The following is a 12,174-nucleotide window of genomic DNA, read 5'->3' as shown; positions in this document are numbered from 1 at the left end:
AGAGCCATTGATAGACTTTGTCAACGCCAGGTCGAGGCTATCCTTCCACTCACATGCTCTTGAGACATCTCCTCTCAAGCCACAGTAGAGCCAACACTCCGTCTAGACTGAGCCAATTCGGCTGCTTATGAGGCGGTGCTACGGCGGCGCCAGCTCTTGCTAAAAAGACTTCAGTGCATTGAGTTCAGAATGTTGCTGCACAATGACGCCCCCTGTCCTGTACCAGTCCACCGATACACACAATCACACCCAAAATGATCTGCACGTCATCAGAATTTCATGCACGAGGCTGCATGATTTCAACTTTTGGGTCCAGATGCATCCAAACTCTGCGTAAGTCAAGCCTCCAGATCTATCATCGGCATGTTGTTAGACGAGCGCGGAAGCGAGTCCCATGCCTATCACATGGATGCCATCCATCTTCCGGCAGCTCTCCTGAAGCTTAGGCGTTCATTCGAGCTCGAGTTCAAGATGATTCTCCGCACAATGATATCACAGCAAAGCCCAAAAAACCTTCCCATGTCATATGGTGTCGAAACTACGGACTAGGTATATGAGCCATGAAAGCCGGAAAGCTAGGTCGGTCGTGCTCGGTTTGACTCTATCATCTCAGTTACATTTCAAGTCTCTTCCGTCAAGTCTCGTTAGAATTAGTCACAATGGACGCAGCCAAAGCAGCCATTTCGAAGTTTACTTCCAACAAGGGCCACAAGACCTCTGTAGAAGAAAGCGTTCAACCTTCCATCACACAGGAGACTGTCAAACCTCACCGCCATGAAGAGGCCACTCAGGCAGTAGATCGAGAGGTTCATCAGGATCACTACCATACTACAGTGCAACCACTTTCCCACCAAGAGGTCCTCCCTGAGAAACATACCCACAATGTAGTCCCTACCGAACACCGAGAATTTCACCATGGCAACGAGCAAGGAAAACAACAAAGTCTTGCTGCTGATCTAGCCCATTTCAAGGACAGCTCGAGGACTGAACAAACTCGTCATACTACATCAGCCGCACCAGCTGTCACTGGAGAACATGTTCACCACCACGTGCATGAGACTGTTGTGCCTGTTATCCAGAAAGAAACAATTCAACCCGAAGTTGTCCACACGACTGTTCCCATTCATGAGTGAGTATCCTTGTTGTCGCCCATCAATGCCAGTTCTAACGTTCATCGACCCCAGGACCCACCATGCAGCACCACAGCACCACGGGCTCTCAGCACTACCCACGAAGAATCTGGACGAGTTTACCAAGAGTGGCGCTAGGCTAACTGGTGGTTCCCATGAATCTCATGAGGAATATGGGGGTCCGCCTCGCCAATACAACGACAAGCTCTCTACAACCTTCGAAAAGCTTGGACTTAGCAATGCCGGTGCGGGCGCCGGTGCAGGTACAGCAACGACTAGTGGGATCAAATCTCATCATCAGCCAACCGACTCCGGCGTGAGCGGTGTTGGTGGGCATGGGCACCATGGTGTAGGCACTGGCGTGCCTGGCGCTGGTGCTGGTGCTGCTACCGGCGCCGCGGCTAACCGTCACCGCAGAAGCTCATACAGTTCATACAGTAGCAGCAGTGAGGAAAGTGTTGGGGGTACACGAAGGAAGAAGGATAACCATTGGAGAAAAGCTGGTGGTACAGGAGGCCTCACTGGTAGCGGCACAGCTACGGGCCAAGCTGCAAAGCCTAGCTTGATAGATCGCTTGAATCCCCGTAAGGATGCCGACGGAGATGGCAAGGCTGGAATTGGGGATTAGATCTCATGATCATTGCTATCCTTCCTTACGTCGGCCTTGACAGAATATCTAGGTATCTTTCGATAACACATTCGCAATCGAATCATTTGCTCAGGGGATTACCCTGCGATCTATGCTTCATGACGTTTCAGTACCTTCAGGTTTTACAGGTTTATCTTGAAGAATTTAAATAGAATATGACAATTCAGCAATTGTTCCGCCCTTTCACGTTAATCGCTACTCTTCACTTGGTAGCGGATAGTGAAAGATCCTTGCGTGACTCCCTCATCCTAGAAGCATCAGCTGGCCCAAACTTACTTAGCGGGATAGCACGCGTATCTATGTATATTACAAGTAAATTTAGGCGTAGGGTTTGTCTTCACAAACTCGGCACGAAGACCGCGCCTACTAGTAGGTTTGGAGACGTATCAGATAATTATTACGGAGAATGGCAATTCCTTGAGTAGCCGTTCGTACGGTTTTCCCTCCAAATACGGAAAGCCAGTACGGGGAGGCTTAATAATCCTACCTCAAACAACCATTTGAATCTGAACTGCCTCGACTATTTAGGTGCCTAGGCAGGTTTCTCCAAAAACAGGTATGGACGGCTGGAAGACCGCCTGTCAGAAAGTTCTTTTTCCAACGTCTGAGGCTATCAAATATCACACCAGCTACACATGCACAATTCTTCGGACTCGGTCATCAATTAAATATCAGTAAACCGCACATAGGCCGTCTAGGTCTGCCTCCAACATAAAATGTCTGACAAGATTGTTCTATATGACCTTCCTGCCCGAGATGGTAAGGCCTGGAGTTTGAATCCTTGGAAGAGTAAGTTGCTATTGATGGCATTCCAGTACAAGTCGGTCAGCTAACCACGAACTCCGCCCCTAATCAGCTCGCCTGTTCCTTAATTACAAGGGTATTCCCTACAAAACCGAGTGGATTGAATATCCTGATTTGCAACCTGCCTTTGAGAAACTGTGGGTATTTGTCTTGCCAGACGTTGAAGCGGGCACAGGGCAGTACATGTCTACGTGCCATGCCTCGAAAGTTGCTGTTGAGGTTCAAAGGCTCACAGGCACAAGTCCACGTTCTTCCCTGGCTAGAAATTTCATGACGGGCAAAGGGCTGACCTACTTTCATTGACCATACAGTGGAATCCCACCAAATGAGAGCGGGTTCAAATACACGTCCCCGACAATCCGCCTCCCCAATGGCTCGTACATCATGGAGTCCAAGAAGATCGCATGGGACCTGGAATCCCGATATCCAGACCCACCACTCCAACTCGACCCACCCATGCTCGCACGTGTCGAAGCCATCCTCCAACCGATCGTGACTTGTCTCCGGCCTGTCTTCGTGCCCCTTGTACCCAAGGTGTTCCTCAACCCGGTCTCGCAGGCGTATTTCATCCCTAGCCGTGAAAAAGGGTTGGGCAAGTCTCTAGACGAATTCGCCAAGGGCGGCGACCAGGGTATCGAGGACGCGAAGCCTCATGTCAAGGAGCTGGCGGGTTTATTGGGTGAGAATCCAGACGGCCCGTTCTTCCTGGGGAAGCAGGTCAGTTATGTTGATTTTGTGGTGGTTGCGTGGTTGAAGATGCTGGTGCGCTTGGGCGTTGAGGAAAGGATCTGGGGCTTGGACGGTGGGAGTGAATTGAAGGCATTGTATGATGCCAGTGCGAAGTGGTTGGAGCGAGATTCTTAAGTAAAGCCGCACACCCTTGTTGTCAGTCGAATCTCGCTGATAGACTTCAGGCAACAGTCGAGCTAATACACTAGATCTAAAGTGATTAGAACAATAAACACCTCGAGGCTTCGGAGCTATACATAGTCTCCTGGCAATTCAAGTACAGTATCACGTACACAAATGAAACCCTCTGATGTACAATATCGCATGTGAAACAAGCATTTCCACAGGAGATGCCAACAATTCTCACAGCATGCGGTGCTATTTTGCACCCGAAGTCTCTTTCAGATGGGCTCTGGAACTGCTTATTCCAGCACCGACAAATAGACCACAAGCTTATCGAAATCTGTACTTCTAGGCTTCGAGTACATTCTGTAAGCCAGATCTGAATCGAACTAGGACTTCATCCTCTTCTGGTGCTCGTTGCCACTATCACTTTGAACCAGAATACTTGAGTCTATGCTGGTTAGTTACATGGAACGGGAGCCTTCATCAGGCGATAATCCGGCACCATGCAGGTAGATGATCTCGAAGACGTTGGTTCAGGCTGCAGTAATTAAGGGGGGCAACATTTAACGAATCCGGCTGGCAGCGTCTTGATACCGACGCTCGACTGTATAAATTGGGTCAAGCACAAGATTCTTGATCGTGAGTCTTGGCTCGACGTTGAAAATCATGTGATCCAGAGTTGAATCTCAAGCCCTAGAAAATTCTTGGCACAAGCCAAACGAAATCCACCCTAAGGAATTTCGGCCAAACACCAAGTCTGCGATCACGACAATCAAAGGCACCCTCAACAGCGTCCTGTAATCTCAAGACATTCAAAGCGATTGGAAAGAGTTTCGAAGACTCCAGTCGCAATCATGTCTGGACAAGCACTCAACAAGATTGCTGCCAATAGCCCTTCGCGGCAACATCCCTCTGAGTTGGAGACCAGCATCGCTACCGCCCTCTACGAACTCGAAACCAACATCCCAGACCTCAAGTCTGCTTTGAGGCCCCTTCAATTCGTCTCTGCTCGTGAGGTAGGAACCCTCACTCTAGAAAATTTAGAAGAAAAGCCGTTTCGAGGCCCCAGGGAATATTTATTGGAATTCTGAAAACTAACACAATTTCAATGAACAGCTCGAAGTCGGCCACGGCAAGCGCGCCATTGTCATCTTCGTCCCAGTTCCACTGCTGCCAGGCTTTCACAAGGTCCAACAACGCGTGACCCGAGAGCTCGAGAAGAAGTTCTCCGACCGCCATGTCCTGATCCTCGCCTCCCGACGCATCCTTCCCCGCCCCAAACGCAGCAACCGCTCCCGAACATCCCAGACTCAGAAGCGTCCTCGCAGCCGAACTCTCACAGCGGTCCACGACGCTATCCTCGCTGACGTTGTCTATCCTGTTGAGATTGTGGGCAAGAGACTCCGAACAAAGGAAGACGGAAGCAAGGTCTTGAAGGTCGTTTTGGACGAGAAGGAGCGCGGTGGTGTGGACTACAGACTCGACACCTACTCAGAGGTCTACCGGAAGTTGACAGGCCGTGGAGTTGGATTTGAATTCCCCTTGAGCGGTACTGCGGATTATTAGACGTGGACAATCGACTGGAGTGCGTCGGGTTCAAGGTGAAGCCAAAGGTGGTGGAGAAAGTCGTGTCGGAACGAGCAAGCTGCGTACTCGATATGCATACATGAGGGGCAATTCTGGTGCTTGATGCAAGCATCATTTGCATGAAAACCAGGCTCGGACATGCGATCTGCAACTGGTAGCGTTGTGCCTCGAATTCAAACGAAGATTCAAATACCATTCAATCCAGAAAATTAAAAAGCCTGTCTCGTTTGTGGCTAGTCGTATCGGCGTATGGGTTTTGGGCTTCTCTAAGGTATTTCTCTTTGATTTTACAGACGGAGAGATTCTCTCTAGGCGAACTCTCCACCGCCCAATATGTCCTTCATGTTGACACTCCCGCTTCCTCTTTCCAGCGGTTTCGGTTGGTTTTTGCTCTCTTTCCAACCGATCATATAGATAACTCGGAAGGTTGCCTGTATTCTATCCTTCTCATCCTCGTTACAGTGCAATTCTCTATATATGGCCTCATTTGCTAGCAGAACATCTCGACTCAATGGGCTACCCATAGATTTTAGTATGGCATTGCCCTCACCCATGGCCTGAACGTCGGTCATGAGGGCAAAAGTATCGGGATATTCGACGATAATGTCGTCCACGTCGACGGTCAGGAGCTTGAAGCCTGCGCGACCGAGTAGATTACCCACGTCTCGTACATCAGCCAGTGGAGAAATGTGAGGAGAGACACCTCCATGCCGCTCAATATCAGCTAATTGTAATGACGATCTAAGCTCAAAGAGCGTGTCCCCACCAAACATTGCAGCGATGAAAGGTGCATCCGGTTTTAGTATGTTGTTTATACTTGAGAGGACTGACGGCAGGTCGTTGATCCAGTGGAGTGACAGAGAAGATAGCACAGCGTCAAACGTATTTGCATCGTACGGTAGTGTCTCGAGGGATGGGAGGACAGTCTGGGTTATGGGAACGGTGGGCGCAGGAAGCGCATCATCGCGGTGCAACGATGTTGGAGACACATCGGCGCAGGTGAGATGCTGGACCCGCTCTGAAAGTGGCACTTTGGACTCCGCCTGTCCTTCTGGTACCTCGGGAGCAATCAGAGGTGGCTTGGACAGCGCTCGAGCAATGTTGCAGCTGTTGGCACCCAGGTCGAGTACCTTGCCGAACTGCCGGTTGATGTCGAGAAGTCTGTCCACTAGTCTTTGAGCGACTTCATCTTTCAAGTAGTCGACCTTTCTACTGTATTCTGCGTTTGCAGCTGTTCGTTCTTTCTGGAGGTATTTCGTGTGCCCGTTGAAGATCTGGAGTGTTGGAGCACCAGGTGCCTGGATTGCGTAGGACCTGCATTGAACCGCTCTCCTGCGCAAGGCAGATGTGGGAAGCCAGGGCCGGAGTGCTGGTGGCTTCATTCTGACGACACTGAGTGCTCAGACAAATTAATGTCTGGACTCATTAAAACTAGGGAGTGCTTTTATGATCTCAGGCATATTTCATGATGTCAATCAGAGATGGTGCTTGATTAGGAAAGCTTGCCGAACGAGGCACGTTGACCACGTCTGGCCAGTGGGTCGACGACCCTTGAATCTCAACCAGTATTTCAAGCAGCAACGCAGCCCTCCAATGAGAACACATAGTAAGAATTTGTTGCCCTTTAAGGCCTCAGGTAACTACTCTTAAAGATTGAGGAACTTGTGGTTGCTATGGGTTTAAGAGACGAACATCAGAGATGGCTCAGACTTTTCCATATACACTCATCTCTTGCCCTTGTTCGGATGCTTCCAAGAGAGCCTTGACGTCAAAAAGAAGATCTCGAGATATCGATATAGATCAAGAAATTCAAGACTCGGAAAACACATTCGACCCCCGACATCCACGGTCTGCATTTTCGCTTTTTCCACCGGAGCATTTACTGTATTGCGAAGAATGTCATGAGATCAAATGTCCACGATGTGTGCTGGAGGAGATTGCATCTATCTACTGTCCCGACTGCCTCTTCGAAAGTTCGAAGGGGATGGTACGGACCGACGGAGGTAGATGCCCCAGAAACTGTGTTCATTGCCCCTTGTGCACGTCTCAGATGATCACGGCTTCCATTGGCGATCCCAAGAACGGACCGTTCATCTTGAGCTGTAATTACTGCATGTGGAACACCCTTGACGTCGGGATCAAGTTCGATAAAGGCACTGGCATTCGTAATCAACTGTCTGAGCTTGCCGTTTCAAGAGGAGAGTTACCCAAACCAATTCAAACAACTCGACCCAGCGACGATCCGATGCGAAAGTCGTCACTCTCTCAGCCTCCCTTTACTGCATCGGAGCAGCCTCAAGCAACAGAGCCAAAGCAAGGTGATCCTCCAAAGCAGTTACCAAGCCTGACGGTACGGTATAATGCTTTGAAACAATTCTATAAAGATCAAATCGCAGAGTCCTCATCCATGGATTCCGGATTTTCTACGTCCGCTCTCGATATGGCTTTCTCTTCGCCGTCATCGGTAGCTAGAATTATGAATCTTTACATCAATAAGGACAGTGCCGTCAAGAAAGCTCCACAGAAAGCCACAATTATGCGAGAAGCCCAAACGGCGAGCGAGGGTCTTACATTTGCTGAGCCTCTTACCATTTCATCCCTCCTCCCAGACTACAGCGAGACTACAACCCTATCACAACGAGACTATCAAAATCCATCTTTCATTGGCCATCCTGATGCCTCAGCACTTAAGGACCTACGACCAATGCCGACTCTTATGAGGTCAAAGCGCTCCAAGCGATGCGCGACATGCAAACACATCCTGACCAGACCAGAAGTCAAAGTCAGCTCCGCCCGATATCGTATCAAACTCATTGCATTAGCCTATATCCCATTTGTGACGATCAAACCTCTCCCTCTCTCCGGCGGCCTGCCCCCGCCCGGGCCCGACGGGAGCGATATTGTACTCTCGGCAGGCAAACCAATCCAATTTATCCTGACATTACGCAACCCATTATTCGAAAACGTTAACGTCAATCTCGGCAGCCCTAGTGTAACGCCAGGCAAACACGGTCATCGAGTCACAATCCTATGTCCTCAATTCCAGATCGGAAAGAACAGTGATGCATGGGACGATGCGTTAAATAACCCGCCAAATCGCGGCATGGTCAACCCTGCTGGTGGAGAGCAAATCGCAGGCAAGCTCTACGACCAAGGGCGCAATTGGGCCAGTGTGGTGTTAGAGATTATACCCGCGAGTATTGTGCGGATGCACGACGAACAATTAGACGAAGACGAAGACGTCATTGAGGTTCCAATCCGTGTAAGGCTGGAGTGGCAGGTCACAGAGGAAGAGACAGGAATCGAGACGAGAAGAAGGGACAAGCGTCTGGATGAAGAGGATGCAGATGATGGGAAGAGGGAGTTGAGTTACTGGATGGTCGTGGGTATTGGAAGAGTGTCTTGCTGATTTCTTTCCCGGTCTTGATTACAGTCCATTGGTACTTGTCTTTGAGAATGATACCCAGAGCCTGAATTGTTTTTATGAAGCCACGCGTCGGACAAGTCGGACAAGCCTTCAATGTGAGCCGCCGAGTTTCATAGCCTCCGTGCCCGTTGATTCTTTTTGGAGGTCTTATCGCCTTCATAAGTCATGTAGAGCCGTTCGTCGTTCGTGTGCCAAGCTGAAGCATCTTCTTCATACCGTCCTGCGATCCGACAAAACCCTGACGATCCCGCCCACGCCGACGACCTCGGTCAGCTTCTCATGCCAACTGAGCAGGACACTCATGACCTGGCCACCGCCACCCTCGCCAAAGTTCCGCGACTGCACCTGACTGAATCCACTACCGGTTGTCTGAGGACTGACACCTTTAGTGCCGCTTCCACCAGCACCCACAGCCATGCCCTTGTAGATGTACTTCATCAAGGTATCTCCCAATGCATTTCCGCCAGGTTGTTTCAAGATCTCATTCAGTATCCTGCCAACGTCGGACTGCCTGATAGCTTGTAGGACTTCGAGGACTGTGGCAAGGTGGACTTGCTTCGCAGACTCGTCGCCAGCGAACGGCGCCGTCTCCAGTGCCGATTGTAGTGCACCCACACTGTCGCCTGCTCGGAGCAGTTGGCGCACTTGTTGGCCTATCTGTGCTGACTCGGCGGACGTGGATGGCGCGGGTAGGTTCGATGGCAGAAGCGTCGTCATAGGGAAGTTCACGGCCGCTTCCGGGTCATACGAGTCGACGTCTATCGTCCGCCAGTTGAAGTTGGCCATCTTGTTGCGTACGTTGGAGAGAAGGGCTCGAGTTCTATACGGACAATGCTCTCCACCGGGCGCGCAATGGACGTGAGTTTTAGAGTGCAAACGGTTTTATGTATCTCCCTTTACCTCGAATTTCAACGCAAGGTAAAGCCGGAGAGAATTGTATTTGAATATGAGCGGAACGTTGGCATAGCCCAAAGTCTGACGCCAGTGCGGGAGACCAGAGGGCGGGCATAAGTATGTCCGTCGAATCATATGAGTGCCAGTAGCACAATGCTACGGTCAATCACAGACCTTGACTCCCTACCCTTATTTTGATTATTTCCTAGCTCTCTCTAGCACTTCATCAACCTTAGATCTTAATTGAACCCAGCCAATTTCCGATTAAAGCATAAATCGAATATTAAACTCGGTGGTCCAAGGCCGAAATAAATCATTTAAACGAGCTCTCTAACTACTAAACTCATGTCACACCAGAAGTCCTATGAAATGGGTCGTGCTCCCTAGTTGACGACGAAACGGGCATTTTATCATGACCAAATTGACAAAATTCTAGAGTGTTCATTGAACATCGCCTTAAATTGAGCTTCTGCGTTACTACAAAGACTTGAGGCGTTGGTTTAATACGACCTTGGGCTTGCAGCAACCCCAACTATATTCTCACCAAACTTCACAGCTGTAAAAGCCTCAATTCTTGATATACCATGCCAAATCATTGGTATCATCGAGCTCGTATTCAGTGAACCCATTACCCATGAATCTGAAACGATTGGCGGAGTTGTACTCAATCTCGAAGTCTTCTCCTCTGATATCCGTAATCATGCTTCGGAAGAGCAGGGCACTCCCAGGAAACGTTGCGGTCACCCGACCGTCTATCCTGTTCTTCTTATACCAGCTCCGACACTGTCCGGTCCAGACCAGCGTCTTATGTATCTTGTCTCCATACCTGACGAACTCATTGACAGCACTCTGTTTAGGCGAGACAGACTTGATATCCTCAGAAGCTATCTTTTTCAACCACTTAATGATATACTCTGCAACCCATCCGAGTCCTTCTATCAATGAGCCATGCCCCACGATAGCATTGGGACCGGTGAATATGAAGTAGTTGGGAAACTCAGGGCATGCTAGAGAGAAGTAAGATTCGGGTTCGTCAGCCCATTTATCTGCCAGGCTGACTTTGTTGCGACCAATCACTGGATACACAGGTTGGTGGGACACGTCGAACCCAGTGGCACACACCACTAAATGACATCAGTCGTTGATTAATTGGCCCGCTGCTTGCTAGGTTGATACTTACTGACATCAACTTGATGCTCATGTCCATCTTCAGTGACTATCGAATCCCTTGTCACTTTCGCGATAAGACTCTGAGTAAGGCGGACATTTGGCCGCAAGAATGCCTCCAAATATCCAGCTCCAGGAGTGACTCGGCGGCAACCGAGTTCCCACTTGGGTATGAGCTGCTCACAGAGCACCGGATCGTTGTTGAGTTTATCTGCCATCTGTCTTCTTGCGAACTCGGAGTTGTCTTTATTCTCAACTGAACCTTTAATGAACTGAAAGACCAATGTTAGTAAGTCTTACCTAATATTGGAAACATGAATTCACCATTCTGAAAGCGCGGTTTATCCTATGGATGAGGTTTCTCCTATACTGATGGTGATGTTCTCTGTCTTCTCGGAACTTCTGCTTGTCTTCCTCGGTGTATTCTGGATTTGCTCCAATATTCGGTTTTCCCAGGAGTCTACCAGGATCCATCCGGGCCACGATCCAAGTCGGCCCTCTTTGGAAGCTTGTCAGCTGAGTACCCTCCAATCGCGCAAGTGCGGGCAGTATCTGGATTCCCGAAGAACCATTTCCGATCACAGCGATTCTTTTACCAGAATAGTCATATGAGTGGTCCCAGGATGCTGAGTGAACCTTGTGGCCCTTAAAGTCCTGTAAGCCAGGGATGGCTGGCCACTTCCAGGTGTTCAGAAATCCTTGAGCAGAAACAAGGATATCGGCATATTCTTCACGTTGACGGCCTTCGTGCTCCACGACAATTTTCCACTGGCCTGCATCTTCTTGCCAATGGGTGCCTAAAACACGAGTTCTGAACTGAATGTCACGGTCCAGGTTCCACTTCTTCACCGTTTTGGTAATATACTCCTGAATCTGTGGCCCAGTTGAATAAAAGTGACTCCAATCTGGATTTGGATCGAACGGGAAAGCGTAGATATGTGATGGGACATCGCACTGGACACCTGGATAGGAATTGACGAGCCATGTCCCACCTACCTCGGCTCGTGCCTCAAATATTGTATTCGTCACGATCTCCTCCATCTCCGGATGCTCATAACGAAGTTTATGCGCAAATATCAAGCTCGAGAATCCTGCGCCAATGGTAACAATCCGCAACTTCCTTGGAATTGAATATGCAGGTGTATTCCACAAAGGGATATGGATATTTGAGTCTTGTGTTGCGCCATTTATGCATCCATTCCTGGAGACTTTGTTTTCTGGGTTCTCTGTCTTGTGATGCTCGTCATTGAGGTGAGGTTCAGTCCCGTTCGTGGAGGCTAACTTCGTGCTGTTGTCATTCAACGCGTCAATGATAATGCCCTCACTAATACCCTCCGCAAATTCTAAGCTTTCTCGACCAGGACTCATGGTCCTCTCCTTACTTTCGAGGTAGTACTCTATGGTTTGGTTCTCTACCACCAACTGTATCATTCAATATTTTCACCGTCTTTGCAGTTTATTTGTGCCATACATACCCAGAGGGGTAGCAAGCCATCCGAGGGGAGGCATTGCTAATGTTGTTGCCAAAGACTGGCATTACCGAGAAAGTCTCCAATTCTCGGCTACGGGTAACCGCATGGGGAAATTGAATTGCCAGCTGCTGCCCCCCCATCAGAGGCATGCTTTAGGTCATTACTTCTCCAAGAAGAGTCTTAATTCAG

General features: G+C 49.4%; 7 protein-coding genes across 7 annotated transcripts; 4 read left to right on the top strand and 3 right to left on the bottom strand.

The window, feature by feature from the left end:
• Nucleotides 1-659: 659 nt before the first annotated feature.
• A1O9_06180 (uncharacterized protein) lies at nt 660-1,133 on the top strand (the record flags this gene model as incomplete). Its single annotated transcript, XM_013405390.1, has 1 exon — nt 660-1,133. One exon carries the CDS (start codon nt 660-662, stop codon nt 1,131-1,133), a length of 474 nt encoding a protein of 157 aa, XP_013260844.1.
• Nucleotides 1,134-2,495: 1,362 nt separating this feature from the next.
• Nucleotides 2,496-3,447, top strand: A1O9_06179 (uncharacterized protein; the record flags this gene model as incomplete). The annotated part of the gene is made up of 3 exons (XM_013405389.1): nt 2,496-2,568; nt 2,636-2,720; nt 2,895-3,447. 3 exons carry the CDS (start codon nt 2,496-2,498, stop codon nt 3,445-3,447), a joined length of 711 nt encoding a protein of 236 aa, XP_013260843.1.
• An 845-nt stretch (nt 3,448-4,292) lies between these two features.
• A1O9_06178 (40S ribosomal protein S7) lies at nt 4,293-5,004 on the top strand (the record flags this gene model as incomplete). Its single annotated transcript, XM_013405388.1, has 2 exons — nt 4,293-4,454; nt 4,555-5,004. 2 exons carry the CDS (start codon nt 4,293-4,295, stop codon nt 5,002-5,004), a joined length of 612 nt encoding a protein of 203 aa, XP_013260842.1.
• Nucleotides 5,005-5,333: 329 nt separating this feature from the next.
• Nucleotides 5,334-6,407, bottom strand: A1O9_06177 (uncharacterized protein; the record flags this gene model as incomplete). The annotated part of the gene is made up of 1 exon (XM_013405387.1): nt 5,334-6,407. The coding sequence occupies one exon, from the start codon at nt 6,405-6,407 to the stop codon at nt 5,334-5,336; it is 1,074 nt and encodes a 357-aa protein (XP_013260841.1).
• Nucleotides 6,408-6,724: 317 nt separating this feature from the next.
• Nucleotides 6,725-8,434, top strand: A1O9_06176 (uncharacterized protein; the record flags this gene model as incomplete). The annotated part of the gene is made up of 1 exon (XM_013405386.1): nt 6,725-8,434. One exon carries the CDS (start codon nt 6,725-6,727, stop codon nt 8,432-8,434), a length of 1,710 nt encoding a protein of 569 aa, XP_013260840.1.
• Nucleotides 8,435-8,662: 228 nt separating this feature from the next.
• On the bottom strand, nt 8,663-9,238 carry A1O9_06175 (actin like protein 2/3 complex, subunit 5; the record flags this gene model as incomplete). Its single annotated transcript, XM_013405385.1, has 1 exon — nt 8,663-9,238. One exon carries the CDS (start codon nt 9,236-9,238, stop codon nt 8,663-8,665), a length of 576 nt encoding a protein of 191 aa, XP_013260839.1.
• Nucleotides 9,239-9,913: 675 nt separating this feature from the next.
• Nucleotides 9,914-11,881, bottom strand: A1O9_06174 (uncharacterized protein; the record flags this gene model as incomplete). Its single annotated transcript, XM_013405384.1, has 3 exons — nt 9,914-10,470; nt 10,527-10,785; nt 10,838-11,881. 3 exons carry the CDS (start codon nt 11,879-11,881, stop codon nt 9,914-9,916), a joined length of 1,860 nt encoding a protein of 619 aa, XP_013260838.1.
• Between the last annotated feature and the right edge of the window lie 293 nt (nt 11,882-12,174).

Source organism: Exophiala aquamarina (assembly GCF_000709125.1).
Source record: "Exophiala aquamarina CBS 119918 chromosome Unknown aczIA-supercont1.4, whole genome shotgun sequence".
Classification (NCBI taxonomy): Eukaryota; Fungi; Ascomycota; class Eurotiomycetes; order Chaetothyriales; family Herpotrichiellaceae; genus Exophiala; species Exophiala aquamarina.
This window is presented reverse-complemented; position numbering and strand designations above follow the sequence as displayed.